At 40.6% G+C, this 15386-nt stretch overlaps 2 protein-coding genes across 4 annotated transcripts; one reads left to right on the top strand and one right to left on the bottom strand.

Moving 5' to 3' along the window:
- The first annotated feature begins 424 nt into the window (after positions 1–424).
- LOC122662293 (probable methyltransferase PMT27) lies at positions 425–10808 on the top strand. Of its 3 annotated transcripts, XM_043857882.1 has the most exons (10): positions 425–436; positions 5710–6939; positions 7018–7703; positions 8666–8815; positions 8900–9170; positions 9249–9359; positions 9447–9621; positions 9724–9996; positions 10081–10275; positions 10367–10808. In XM_043857882.1, the coding sequence occupies exons 2-10, from the start codon at positions 5880–5882 to the stop codon at positions 10566–10568; spliced, it is 3123 nt and encodes a 1040-aa protein (XP_043713817.1). In that variant the 5' UTR covers positions 425–436; positions 5710–5879; the 3' UTR covers positions 10569–10808. The 3 variants fall into 3 exon arrangements, with proteins under 3 accessions (XP_043713817.1, XP_043713819.1, XP_043713816.1); XM_043857884.1 differs by lacking the exon at positions 425–436 and having other exon boundaries at positions 5659–6924; positions 7087–7703; XM_043857881.1 differs by lacking the exon at positions 425–436 and having other exon boundaries at positions 5659–6939.
- Positions 10809–12423: 1615 nt separating this feature from the next.
- Positions 12424–15008, bottom strand: LOC122661095 (monothiol glutaredoxin-S6-like). Its single transcript, XM_043856410.1, has 4 exons — positions 14782–15008; positions 13028–13101; positions 12832–12930; positions 12424–12692 (listed from the first exon to the last, which is right to left on the bottom strand). The coding sequence occupies exons 1-4, from the start codon at positions 14967–14969 to the stop codon at positions 12634–12636; spliced, it is 420 nt and encodes a 139-aa protein (XP_043712345.1). The 5' UTR covers positions 14970–15008; the 3' UTR covers positions 12424–12633.
- Between the last annotated feature and the right edge of the window lie 378 nt (positions 15009–15386).

Here is a 15386-nt window from a genome sequence, read left to right as displayed (position 1 = left end):
ATTTGAATCTCTTAAGATGAAAAAGCCTCATCTCTATTGATGCCCCTATGCGCATTCTCATTGGTCCCGCTTGTGCTAGGCCACGCAGCCTGGGATCGGTCTTTTGCCTGAGTTTGTTTTTAGAAAAGTCGTGAAGGAGGAGGGTTGGTGGTGGTTGTTACCTGTCACAGATGCCTTAAGAAAGGTGAAAAGTGAAAGGTCACGACCCACGTGCTTACATTCCCCTCCCAACACCTATAATCAATAATAGGAAGACTAGAAAATATAGAAAAAGGACTCTCTTTACCAAACTTTTCCTATTCTCTCTCTCACACAAGAAAAGCTAAATGGACCTTAGAAATCCCCAGCCACAAACAACCAAACTACCCAAGAGAATCTCTCTTTAAATCATGTCCAACTGGAATTCGTCTCTTCCCTCTCTCTCTCTCTCTCCCTTGTCCATTCGATGACCAAAAGAACAGTACGTAGCAAATACTCTGTTTATGGGACCCACACCCACCTATATATGAATTATGGAATTAGTAAATTATTATGACTATATATCCATGCATAAGTGCTGTACATACTGTTGTGCCACGATACTTGAATTAGGATTAACGCATCACATAACATGTAGGGTTTCGTTATATATGTATAATGAGATTTTTTTTTTCTTTATAATATGAGAGAGGTGTGAAATGAGAGGTTGTAACCTACTCTCTATTGACAGTAAAATAGGTCTCATTTTACTGTGGATGTAGGCAATTTTATCGAATCACATAAATCTTTATCTGTATTGTATGTTTTTTGTTTGAGATTTCCATTCTTTTCTCCATTATTTTAGATTCTCGCTTTTCTACATATGAAACATCCTCGAAATACTGAGACATACGACAAGGCATAGGTGACTATGAATAAAAGATTATATAGTGCATTCTAGACTCTACCCACAATCTAATCGATCATCTGATAAAAAACTGGACACAATCACTTTCAACTTTTAAGAACACAAAAGACTAGTTAAGTGTCTCTCGATGTGATTTTCCTATTTGTGATTTAGGGGTCCAGGACACAAGCTTTCTATTACCAATATCTCTTCTTAGCAGCCACCGCCCTCATTATTATTGCTTGACTTTAAAGTCATCATGTATGACCCCAGATAGGGATGTAAACGGATCAGATTCGGTTCGGATAGTGCTATATCTACATTCGCATCCGAATAGCTTTCGGACGGATTTGGATAGTGCTAAATGGATACAAACATGGATACGGAACGGATATTTTATCCGTTTACATGTAAATATAGCTCTTCGGATAGCTATAGCCTATCCGTATCCGCATCCGTTTAGCTTTTGAACAGCTTCAGATAATGCTAAACAGATACGAATATGAATACAGAAATGGATTTCGGCTATTCATTTACACCCCTAACCCCAGATACCATGAGAAAACTTGATATTCTCCTACCATGACAATCAACCCCCCAGCTCTTCGATCCTTCATGATAAATAACAACATGGTCATGAGGGTCAAAGAGGAAAAAATAGTAACGAGGTCATGAAAGGGTAATGAACCATTCTAAGGAAACAAACACTATTGTTCCCATTACTATCAAAGACTTCTAAAAACCAGAGACAACCAGATGATGACAATGGAAAATACCTAATATATCAAACCAATCAAAGAGAGGGGAATCTTCATCTTTATCCACCCAATACTTTATATATATATAGATACATAGATAGATAGGTCCCAAGGAGATTTGAACTCATGACCTCTTAATTATGAGATGTTGGTCCGCGAAATACTTTCCCTAAACATTATCTTACCTTTCTTACCTACGAGGGTATGTCACAGTCCATGTGTCTTTTGATCAAAGAAACCAGATTAAGAATCTCTACAGAGCATCAATGATCTATGAGGTCAACATCTACCAGTATGTTTTCCAGGCTTGAGAACCTATCATTTTTCAGATGTGAAGAGGAAAGTACCTTTTGGGCCACGCGAGGGTCCATGTTTTTCTCCATGTATATATATTTTGACACTTTTTCTCACTCCACAACCTTTTTTTCTACAAGTCCAACACACACTGAAACCCTTGCTCACACAATCAGAGTGGATCAATGGATTGTTTTAAAAAAAGACACACAACTGGATTAGGGTTGGTCCGGTCGGCCCATTTCGACATCAATTGATTGGCCGGTTCATCGGGACAGACAAGACTTGGTCTTTATAGGAAATTGATGATTTGTGGGAGGTTTACATTAAATGGGTTAAATGGGTAGATTAGATGTAAAGCAAGCTACTTGAGCCAAAATTTGTACTCTCTAATGAACATGGAATGAATCCCTTCTGCACTTGCAAATTGATCAACCCTTTTCTCTTTACCTCTTTTATTAGAACCCTTATTTTGATTGCTCCACAAAGCAAACAAGAGTAAAGCATTGACTAAGAAAAAGAAAAACTTTTCTTTCCCCTCTCTCTCTCTCAAATATCATCCAAAGTTGAAACAAGCTTTCCCTTCTATAATCCTCTCTCTCTCTCTCTCTCTCACACACTCACATGTCATCCAAAGTTGAAACAAACTCCTACAAGAAAAGTAAGATTCTCCGAAAACTGCCATAGTGAGAGAGGAAGGATGGTAGATGTTTCTTTCATAATAATTGAAATTCCTTCAATCATTCAACCACCAATAGATTGATAAAAAAGTAATTAGTACCAGATACATTCGTAAGAGTTAAAAAGGCCAAATAATGGGTTGATCGGATGTCCAATCTATTTAAGAATTTTCTCAACAAAGTTTCACTTCCACCACCATATATCCCTCTCTCTGTTACTACAGAATTATGGTTTGCACATGCATCCTTACTTTAAATGAAAGAGTGTGAAATTTTGCATCTCATCTGACTGACCCACCTCACCAGAATCAGTACCCAAAGCCCCCTCCCCTCCCTACACATCTTTGAAGCAACTTCTTGTGGTCATCACAGTACATAGCCAACCAACCCACCTTGACCATACTACAAATGTATACATAGTGGTAGCATCCTTTACTTTATCCCACCACCCCCTCCCCACTTAGATTGGGAACAACCATAAAAATAGTAAGTTTGGACTTTGGAGGTCCATTAGTTGTGGTTTTCTTATACTAGAAATTAAGGCATTAAATGGAGAGAACTCCTCAAGTGTATGAATTATGAAGACCCTAATGACCTAAACAAACTGATGAGGGACTATAAATCTGTTACTCCTAATACTTAACACACGTAGTTTAAGTAGACATGGCTCTGATACCATGTTGAAAGGTCCAACCCAAAATTTTAAGGCATTACGTGGATAGAGCAAGTGCGACGGCCCAAATTTTGCTCAGCCCCAGCTTTCCCAACTCAGGTGTCAAGTTCCAGTCCCAACAGAAGTAGCTATGGCCAATAGTAAAGGTTGAACTTTTATGGAAAACAAGACAGATTTTGGAAATAGAAAGGGGGGGGGGGATAAAGTGGTAAACCAATGTTGGGTTTGGGCGTAATCAAAATGAAACCTGATATAAAGGATCCTAACATAATGGGCCTATGGATTCTGGGCCCAAATGTAGGTTTAAGTTGTTGGACTGAATTGGGCATGGGTTTCACAGTCAAAAAGGCCTGATTCCTGAATCCAATCCTAAATTGCAAATTGTAATCAACTAATTACTTACAAAACTGGTTTTCTAAGCTACAGGGGTGTCAAAACCTAGCCCGAACCGGTGAAATCAACCCAAACCAAACCAAAGGGTATTGCACACCTGAAACCAAATCGAATCAAACTGAAAACTGCAATGACTTGACCCACAACCAAAGTCGAAACCAGGTGAAAAAATCAGACCGAAACCAAACCAATATAATCCGATACCAGCCCAAAACTAAAATCATATTGTTTCCCTAATTTTGTATACATATAAATGTTAAACCAAACCCAAACTGGACTGAAACAGAAACCGACCTGATAACATATATATGTTGGGTATGGCAATAATAAAAAAGAAACTTGTTACAGGTTGACAGAAAGATGAGTAATATAGAGGATCCTAACGTAATGGACCTGCGCATTCTGGGCTCAAATGTAGGTTTAAGTTGCTGGGCTGAATTGGGTGTGGGTTTCACATTCAAACAGGCCTGTGCCCAATCGTAACCTGCAAAATGTAATTAAATAATTACTTAAAGAACGATCAACTCCTCAAGTAAGAGGTCATGAGTTCAAACCACCTTGGGGCCTATCCCCATCCCTTATCCCCCCCCCCCCTCCCCCCTATTAAAGCTCTCTAATTCCAAAAAAAAAAATTACTTAAAGAACCCACCAATCGGGGAACAGGTTACGGTTCGTCATCGATAAGAAGCACAGAGAGAGAGAGGTGATGCCTTAGGCTGCAGCCTCCACCGGCAGCACAGAGATACTTTTCTCTTCTTTAAATAACTTTTCATTCCATGAAGCCTAATCAAATAGGATGTCCTCAAGGTGGTTGATCCTGCCAATCAAAATTTGCTGGGCCAGATCCAGCGCAAGGTAGAAGGCCTGTATTCCAGGTATGGGCCAGACTGCGGGCCTGATATGAACTCTGACTTTGTCACGAATTGCATGTGGCATCATATGGATTATGGACTGGTCCAATATGATAGGGGGAGTAGGTACCCATTTTAGCCATTATGTCTCACAACTGCAAATAAATAAAGGGAGAAAAAAGGCTAACCGGTGTTGTGCCTCAGTGTGTACCTGTACCCAACACAGCCACACGTAAAATGACCAATGCACCCCCCCCTCCCCGAAAAGACAAAAAAGGACCAACAAAACCAGCGATTTCTACTATGTGGTTCTACTTTGGGGGCATAGACCGTTCCATTGATGAGAAATCCTTCAGATAATTCCATAATGAAGTTGAATGGATTTATCGTCGATATTGATATCGATACATATCAGTTGTATCCGGCCAATACAGTTTGGCCGATACAGGATCAAAACATCATTTTTTAGCCCAAAAAAAAAATTTGAATGTTAGTACCATATCGGCCGATCCATATTGATCAAATATCGTTGTAGATCATGGCCAATTTGATACCAATACCTAAAACCGTGACCGTTTGCCATAGCACATGTTCAGCTTTGATTGGACTGAATCTAACAATGGCTCTGTAGTGTCCATTTTACGTTTGATAGAAAAAACCATCAACTCTCAGTATCCCTTAGCCGGTTCATTCATATATGGTTCCACTCTTTCTAAAACGCTTTTCTCCCTATTATTTCCACCACATTAATTAGCAGAGACAGTTTGGCTCTCCTCCAACCGTGGCGGGAGCTAAAGGGTCCAGTCCAGCAAAACAAGGGTGGTTTTGATCATTTCAGAGGTGAGACCCAAGTAGGCCCCCTATGAAATGACCATACCTCCCAGTTTTTCAATTTGGCTCTCCTCCAATTGTGGCGGGAGCTAGAGGGTCCAGCCCAACAAAAACACAGGGAAGTGTTGGACCCTCCAGCTCCTGCCACGGCTGGAGGAGAGCCAGACCCTCTGTTTTTTTGTGTTTTTGCTGAGCTGGACCCTCCAGCTCCCGCCACGGGTGGAGGAGAGACAGATCCCCTGTTTTTGGGTGTTTTTGCTGAGCTGAATCCTCCAGCTCCAGCCACGGCTAGAGGAGAGGCAAACCCAGCAGAGAGGGACAAATACAAGTGAGTTTGTTCCTCTTAAGAGATTCTCTCCCCCAGATCTCCGTGTTTTTGGGATCTCTGAATTGTAATTTGGACGGTTTCTCTCTCAAATCACACCCATACAAACCACTAAAAACTCTCCTTGCCTTCCGTGTCTCAATTCTCTTCCCCTTTCTTCTTCTTCTTTCTTGTTTTCAATTCTGTAAAACAAAACTGAAACTCAGAAAATGGCTATAGGGAGGGGTCGCTCCACTAAACGCTCATCTTCGTCATCTTCTTACATTCCCACGGTGTCTACGATCATCTTCATTGTCCTCTGTGTCTTTGGCCTGTGGATGCTAAGTTCCACCATCGTTCCACAACAGACCACCCGCACTTCCAATTCCGGTTTCATCAAATCCGAACGTCAACGCCGGGATCCACCGGCATTCGATGACACTCCCGGCGACCTCCCAGACGATGCCGTCAAGGACGACGCAGACAAATCCAAAGCTGCTACCAGCACCACCCATTACGATGAGAAGCTTCAGGAAGAGAAGCAATCGGTGTTGTTGTTGCCAGGGCGTCGCTCAGATCCAACAATTACAAACACAAAGGCTGCAACTACCGAAACGGAAGGCAATGTAGATGGGGAGATTCAACAGCAGGAGAAATCAAGCTTGGAAGACGGTAAGAAGAATTATGAGGCGACCAGTGACGCCAATGAAGAAAAGGATCAATCTTTCTCTTCCTCCACTGAAGAGAACCCGCAAGCCCAAGAGCGAAGAGACTCTGTCGAAGATGGACAACAGAAGAAACAGGAGATTCAAGAGGAAAACAATGAGAATCAACAGCAAAACCAAGAGGCTCAAAAAGTTATCACCGAGAACCAACAAGGCGAGGCCGCACAGACAGGTGTAGAAACTGAAGAAACACAAGCAACAAGAGAAGAAGAGAGCAATGGAAGCCAAGATCAGCAGCAGACAACAGAGATGGAAAGAGAAGAGAAGATTCATCAGCAGAACCAACAAGATACAGAGGGAGATCACAACCAAGAGAGCCAACAACAGCAGAATTCCGAGGATACGAACAATGAAGGAGATAGCATCCATGGTGATCACCAGAACTTAGAATCAGGTATTAAAGAGGTCACGACCGACGAGACCCAACAACAAGACGAGCGAGGTACCCCAGAATCCCAGACAACAGAGGGTGAACATCCTCAGCAAAACGGGCAGGGAGAGAGCACGTCGGAATCAACTGAGAATCAAGAAACTCAGCAGCAGCAGCAGAGTGAAAGCGAAAGCGAAACACAGAATCGAGAATCAAGAATCACAGAGAGAGACGGAGCACCGCTGAGAATCAAGAGCATCAGCAGCAGCAGGAAAAACACAGAATCCGAGAATCAAGAATCACAGCAGAGAGAGACGGAAAGCACCCCAGCTGAGAATCAAGAGCCTCAGCATCAGCAGCAGAGCGAGAGCGAAAACCAAGAACCTCAGCAGGAGCGACAAAGCGAAAGCACAGCAACAGAGATTGAGAATCAAGAAATTCAACAGCAGAGTGAGCTGGAAAGCACACCATTACTTAAGAATCAAGAAGCAGGTCTGAAGGAGAATCAAGAAGAATCTCAACAGAATGATCAAAGAGAGAGTGAGAGGGAGGAGGAGACCGGTACGAAGCAAGAGAATAACGATTCAGAAACCACGGACAAAGAGAAGGAAGATTCGAAGATGGGAATTCCGAAAGAGTCGAAGGAGTCGAAACGGGAGTGGGCAACTCAGGCAACTCAGTCGGAGAACGAGAAGGAGAGGCGCAAGGAATCCGATTCCAACTCTGAGGGGATAGTTAGAAACGGAAGCATCTATGGATACACGTGGCAACTATGCAACGTCAACACGGGTCCAGACTACATTCCCTGCTTGGACAATGAGGATGCCCTTAAGCATCTCCACACCACTGGACACTTCGAGCATCGGGAGAGGCATTGCCCTGAGGAGGGCCCCACTTGTCTGGTCCCAATTCCTCAGGGCTATAAATCTCCCATCGAGTGGCCTTCCAGCAGAGACAAGGTATACATGATAAGGGTCACTCAACATGGTTTTAGTGCACGGTATAGAAACAGGTATCAATAACACACAAAACCGATATGATATCGATATAGTATCGATTGGATCGATTATATCAGATAAAATTAACTTTAAAATTTTTTAAAAAATGAATTTTTTGATCATTTTACCCTTTGTCCATACGTTGCTACCGATATGATATCAACAAGGTATCAGTATCGATGATCAGCAAAACCGATACATATTGCCTGATACGGGCAATACAATATCGATACTTAAAACCATGCACTCACGAGATACTTATTAGGCCAATAGTCAGCCAGGTTGGGTTGGATTGGATTAGATTAGGGTTGAGTCATCTTTATGGAATATTACAATGTTACATCAGGTTGGCCCAGCAAAATGAGAGAAAAACAGGTTCTTTACTTGGACCCAAGGTTTTTATCATACGGTATTGATGGTCATATATTGATACTATATGGATCGGCTGTATCAGATCGGACCATTTAACCTCCAAAAATATAGATACATATCGATATGGATCGATATGATACCAATACCTAAATCCATGCTTGGACCAGGTCTAGTGTACCTCAAGTCTAAGGGTGGGTTGGTGACTTGTGCCACGAGCTTGATGCAACAAATCTTTGTTTTTTTAAATTGAAGAGCTTTAATAGGGGGGATAGGGGATAGGGATAGGCCCCAAGGCTGAACTCATGACCTCTTATTTGAGAAACCCATGAAATGGTATCAAAGCGGTATGACTATAAAATAGTGTTTTCTGACCCTAATTGCACATTTGCACCAGTAACTCATAAAGCTGAGGAGTTGATGCCATGAGGGCAACTTCATAGCTAATAATGAAGATTTTAATCCCACATTAGTCAGGTAGTGTGGGCCCTAGTTAACTCAACGGTAGTTTCTATTCATCTAATTCTTTCAATTTGTGGCACTGTGCTGGGCAGATTTGGTATCACAACGTGCCGCACACAAAGCTGGCGGAGGTGAAGGGTCACCAGAACTGGGTGAAGGTGACTGGGGAGTTTCTCACCTTCCCTGGAGGTGGAACTCAATTCATACACGGTGCTCTCCATTATATCGATTTCATCCAGCAGGTGAAGTTCTCTTCCATTATCTATCCAAGCCAGAGCTGTTATCCAGAATCAACTAATTAAACCTTTTAGATTTTGATGATGCAGTCTGTACCTAGGATCGCATGGGGGAAGCACACTCGGGTGATATTGGATGTAGGCTGTGGTGTTGCCAGTTTTGGTGGTTACCTCTTTGACAGAGATGTTCTCACAATGTCATTTGCACCAAAAGATGAACATGAGGCCCAAGTGCAATTCGCCCTTGAACGTGGAATTCCTGCAATCTCAGCTGTGATGGGTTCCCAGCGTTTGCCATTCCCAAGCAGGGTCTTTGATCTTATTCACTGTGCACGTTGCAGGGTTCCATGGCATATAGAAGGTTCTCCTCATTCATTGACTTACCTCCTCTTCTCTTTCAATACTTTCTGCTTCTGTTTGGTAATATGTTTCTAAACAGGTGGTCGTCTTCTTCTGGAGCTGAACCGTGTTCTGCGACCTGGAGGTTTCTTTGTCTGGTCAGCTACCCCTGTGTACCAAAAGCTAAAAGAAGATGTGAAGATATGGGAAGGCAGGATTTCAAACTGTTCCTCTTTAATTTACAGGAATATGATTTTATTGATTGAACTGAGAAATGAATTTGTTTTCTCTGTTTCAGAAATGACTTCACTTACGATATCCATGTGTTGGGATCTATACGCAATCAGGAAAGACAAATTGAATTCTGTAGCTGCTGCTATCTATCGTAAACCAATATCTAATGACTGCTACGATCGCAGAAAGCATAAGAATCCTCCCATGTGTAAACACGATGATGATCCAAATGCGGCCTGGTGAGTTCTACAATAATTTTTCATTTCAATGCATGGACACAAATCTCTCTCTCTCTAGTTGCAGAGAATTATAGAGTTTGTTTGTGTATTTCATTTGTTTAGGTATGTACCTCTGCAGTCCTGCATGCACAGGGCACCAATTGGTAAGTCTGAGAGGGGCTCTAGATGGCCAGAGGATTGGCCTACTAGATTGCAGCAAGCTCCATACTGGTTAAACAACTCTCAGATGGGAATCTATGGGAACCCAGCTCCAAATGATTTTGAAGAAGACTACAAACACTGGAAACAAGAAGTAAATAAATTGTATCTCAATGGACTGGGTATCAATTGGTCGAAGGTGAGAAATATAATGGACATGAGAGCTGTTTATGGCGGGTAAGGAAGTCTGTTCTTGTCGTCGAATACTATCTGTTTCTGATAATGTATCAGATAGTGATTTAAGGTTATCTGCTCCCACAGATTTGCAGGAGCACTGAAGGACCTCAAAGTGTGGGTAATGAATGTGGTGAATGTGGATTCCCCAGATACACTTCCGATCATCTATGAACGTGGCCTTTTCGGCATATATCATGACTGGTGTGAATCTTTCAGCACCTATCCCAGAACATTTGATCTTCTGCATGCAGACCACTTGTTTTCTAAACTAATGAAGAGGTAGGATGCATTAACACAGTATGGCAATTGAACATTTTATGGTCTTCTATGTTCTTCAGAATGAAATGCATTTCTCTCCTGGTTTGAACAGGTGCAAAGTCGTACCTGTAATGGCAGAGATTGATAGGATTATCAGACCAGGTGGTAATCTGATTGTCCGTGATGACTCCAGCACGGTGGATGAAATTGAGAACATATTGAAGTCTCTGCATTGGGAGGTTCATTATTCTTTTTCCAAAGACAAAGAAGCGATACTGAGCGCTGAGAAATCCGACTGGCGGCCAGAGTCATAGTCACCTTCTTCTTGATCAAAGCAACAAAGCTTGTAATTTCTTCGAATTTGTAGAGCTATCGACAGTTAATGCCTAGCAAAATCTGATGCAACTCCCTTTTTTTTTAGGATTAGTTCACAAGATCATCTGTAAACCAATCTGCTGAATGGTATCTGTTTCTAGCCTGGGGATTTCTTGTAAAACTTTTTAAAAATGTAAAAGCAATGAGAAAAGCAATTGGGAAAAGCTTTCTTTCACCCATGGTGAAGGGTTCACCCATAAATCTAAGGTTATCATTACTTCACCACCCCCCCCTCCCCCATATGTTAGAGATCAGAAATGTCATTCACTGTTCCTAGGCACCCATCCAAGTGCAGTGATGGCCATCAGTGAAGGAATTCCTCCTTCATGTGGCTTAAGGAAAACTCAGTCCAAAGCAATTTTAGTAGGCAAATGATGAAAAATATGGCCTACATCCAAAAAAATAAAAAGGATTGAAATTATCTGAATTGATCATGTATCAACTGTTGGATTGAAATCCAAACATACTCCATTTCTCTTTCTATTTTCAGACTTCAAATTCTTTCTTTTCAACAGGTTTTATTTCACAAGTGGATTTTCAAAGCTTTATTTTGCCACTTGGACAATTGTGTTAGGGTTGAACCTTAGCATGTTAGTAGAAAACCTTGGAGTCAACTTGTCTACAAAATTTGAGCCCCACCCACATGGTAGATATTTATCCTTAGATTCCAAAATGAACGTGGCCACCAAGAAAACCACACCATTATCTATATGCCTGATATCTAACTTCTTGTTAATTTCTGGAGATCTGAATGGAAATAATGTCAACACCTTATTCCTGCCTATATTTGATACTTTTTATCTTTATTGTGTTGTAAATCATGTCTCCCTCTTTTTCTTTTTTTTTTTGGTGGGGGTGGGGGTGGGGGTGGGGGTGGGGGAGAGGGGAGTTTCCCTCTCAAGTTGGGATCAATTCATTCAATGGCTCAGGGCTTGCATCTCCCTTGCATTTTTTTTTTATTTTTTTTTTTTGTTATAAGAATCTCCCTTGGATCATTGGAGGGGATTTAAACATTCTTTCTGGCCCCTCTGAAAAAGCTGGAGGTGGTGCTATGGATTTTAATGCTGTTGCAGATTTTGTGGGTTTTCAGCAACTTGCAGGCCTCAGAGATACTGGCTTTGAGGGAAACATATTCACTTGGAGCAATAATCATCAGGCAAGAATCTGGGGTAGGCTGGACAGAGTTCTAACCAATGTTGGATGGTGGAGTTGTCATGAACTCAATCCAAATTCTAAATTACAATCAAGACATGCAATAAATTTACATAAAGCACGCAAATGTTTATTTCTTCTTCTTTTTTTAAGCCTTTTGACCCCCTGGAGTTAGAAATTTGACTTAGGAAGTCATGCAAATACGGAGTCATTACTCTGCTGCAATTCCCTGATGTCAATTTTCTCCAAAAAAACAAAGAGGGGGGAGAAGGGGAGTGATTCTACACTACCCACTTTTAAGAATCCTAGCAGTAAAGCCAAGTGTACCACTCCTTCATGCACATGTTCCACATATCAGGAAAGATTTACATGCCAACTTCAAATTCAGAAGGCTTTTAAGTAGTGAACAACTTAAATTCTAACGTGTTTGAAAGCGGGGACTGGAAACTGTTTCCATTGTTATATGATATGTTTACCTTAAACACTTGTAGAGTCACTCATATTAGTCGGGATTATACTGAACGGGCTGATCGGTTATAAACTCACAAAATTAACTTGGAGAGGCTAGCAAGGGACTATAAGTCTTTTATTTTGTTACTCTAATATATTCATAAATGCGCTATTTCCATTTTTTAAAAAAATCAGAAAGATTTACCACATGAGAAACCAAGATATTAAAGGGCAAAATACATCAATGGATCATTAAGCAAAGCCTGTCATTAATTTGAGGTGGAGAAAGCATTAACAGTGATTCTAGTGCGGTCACCCTGGTTTACCTTCATGATCCAGAGATCCTTCTGTAACAACCATTACCAGCTCTGATGAATGCTTCAGGTTTCATGCACTAGTATTTCACTGATCTTTATCAAGGAGTTTCTGCAATTGACCATTCGAACGTGCGATCTTGAGATCTAATAAGTTAAGAGAAAACAATGGCAGCAAAATGATTAAGAACGTTAAAATACAGAATGAATGAAAAGTATCATTTCAGGGTGAAAAAAGAACAATGAAACATTGAAAAAACATGTTCACGTTCAATTGGGTACCAACCATCGGAGCCACCAATATGTTTGCCATTCACAAAAACTTGGGGTACAGTACGCTGGCCTACTAGATCTAGAAGAATATCCTGAATTTGATACCCATCATCTGTCCCAGTACACATGAAATAAGAATCATTAGAATCACGTAGACAAATTTCATGGATGTGTTAATGAAAAAAGATAGCAGTAGTGGTGTGCAGTACCTCGATGATCAAGCTCCACAACAAAAGGCTGCTCATTTAGTTCACTAAATATGCGCTTGGCACGTATTGAATACCTTCAAAAAACAGAAGCTTCTTAATTCTACTGTATTTCACCGAATTGAAGGGCAAATATATAATTTGATCACCAGGGTAGGTCAGCAATACATTTTAACATCCCAACTAGCACATGAGAAGCTAAAGATGCCCTTCTAAACCGACAAGGCAATAACAAGCACCACGCATCACTGAGGTTTTCATTATCCTCTTCTTTAGATTATTGCTCTCTAAGGCATGTTTGAATACAGTTCTATAATTCTTCCCTAAGGCTCCATCAAGTTTAATATTAAACTCAGAACAGTAAGATATTTTCAGAATAGAATACCAGTAACAGAGCAGAAAATAGTAACATTTCAGACATTAGTTGAAAAATTGAAGTATAATATCTCCTTCGACAAATTTTTCTACCAAAAATCTAAGGAATTTTAGTTACTATAGTTTTGAGTGCAAAATTATTTCTGTGTATTAGTTGGAAAGTGGATCCCCCAACCACCCCCCCCCCGCCCCCGCTTTTTTTTTTCTTTTAACTTTACAACATTCAACATCCAAACAGACAGCATGTGTATCTCCATTTTTCTTATGAGAAAAGTGTAAAAGCAACTGAAAGGTGAAATGAATTTGTATTTGAAAGAAAATTGCACATCTGATGCCTGGAAAATCTCTTCTGGATTTCCAACTTTCCAACCAAGCCCAAGTTTCTTCAGTTCTGGCCATGCAATCCAAAATGGACTGAAAACTGAAATACCACCCTGGAAATTATATCGACGCAAAGACCTCTTCTAGAAATGTCCCCCCCCCCCCCACACACCTTTTCTCTCTTCAATTAGGTAACCCAACTCATAACAACCAGAACACAAAATCACAATTTCCACTTCGAACTTTATTGCACTAACCTCTCAACTATACAGCCATGCCATATTATTTCAATTTACCACAAATAAAGAGAAAATGAAAAAATAAATCAGAACCGATATTCTTGTGGGAAGATATGAGTTTTGAGAGGTTCATACTTCAGAAAATGAAAGACTGATACATTCAAGTATGCAATATGAAGCAATTAGGAAAAAGCTGGAAACATGAAAGAGAAAAAATTGCAACAAATCATCGATCTGCCTACTCTTGTTTTCTCAAACATCTCATTCCCTACCTCCAAAAAAAAAATCCTTTGGGTTACCAGTACCTTGTGCTCGGAGGATGAAAGATAAATTGTTGGGAAGGGAATAAGAAACACTCCAATATACAGAGCAAAATGATCAGAGAGCGTTTGGAGACCCAATAAGAAATAACTGGAACTTAAAAGAATAGAGATCAGCAAAAGCGAACGAAACCCCTTTTTCTTTCCCTAAGAAATTCCTTTTCATTCATTAGAAACTGTACCGCCCAAATTTCAGATAACACACTAGAGCATCCCTTTCAGTAGCAAGTTTTATCCTTTTTACATGGAATGGAATGAATCATCACAAGATCCGTAAAATGAAGTTTTTTCTATTGTCCCTCCAGAGTTGAATTGAAAATTGTTAAAAATAAATTGTTGCGTCCATGCCCCCATGATTCCATGAAAACCCTAGGTAGGACTGTAACTGTAAGCAATTTAATAAATGAATTTATGGATGACTCCATTGAACGAGATGAGACCCAGAGAGAGGTGCGTAAACACAAAGCCAGACGTCCACATGGAGAGAGCGAGAGAGACTTACGGGCAGTAGGATTTGGAGAAGACGGCGATCCTGTTGGAATAGATGACATTCTGGACAAAAGCGGAGGCTGAATTGAAGGCCACAGCGGAATCTGCTGCAGATACGAACAAAATCCCTAGATAGATTAGCAGAAGAGACGATCGGAAGCCACCTAGTGAGCTGCTGCTGCTGCTATTCATCTTCATCATCTGCCCCCCGCGACCTTGCGATGATGTCCTTAGAAAAATTGAGAAGGAACTACAACAACCCAAAAAGGAAGAAACGAAAGGAAAATTTCCCAAATCGGCTATTTCCTTCCCTCCGATTCCATGATTTCAACCAAATATTTTATTTGGACACTTAACCACTTCATTTACTCCGATGATGTCTTAAATGAAAAAATGTTTAATCACAACAGGAAGAAAAAAATAAAAAAAGATAAAATGTTTTAAGGCAAGGATAAGTCAATACATTGAATGATGAAATTTAACATATGGTCAATTCATACAATTCAGTATCACTTTGAGAGATCCAATTTTATAAGAAGGGGAGAAGATTTTCAAACCAAACGGCATAGAGGCAGAGGAGATTGTCTAATGAGTGCCCAATGAGGCATTCAACAGCAT

The sequence above is a fragment of the Telopea speciosissima genome, chromosome 5 (genome assembly GCF_018873765.1).
Source record: "Telopea speciosissima isolate NSW1024214 ecotype Mountain lineage chromosome 5, Tspe_v1, whole genome shotgun sequence".
NCBI classification, from domain to species: domain Eukaryota; kingdom Viridiplantae; phylum Streptophyta; class Magnoliopsida; order Proteales; family Proteaceae; genus Telopea; species Telopea speciosissima.
This window is presented reverse-complemented; position numbering and strand designations above follow the sequence as displayed.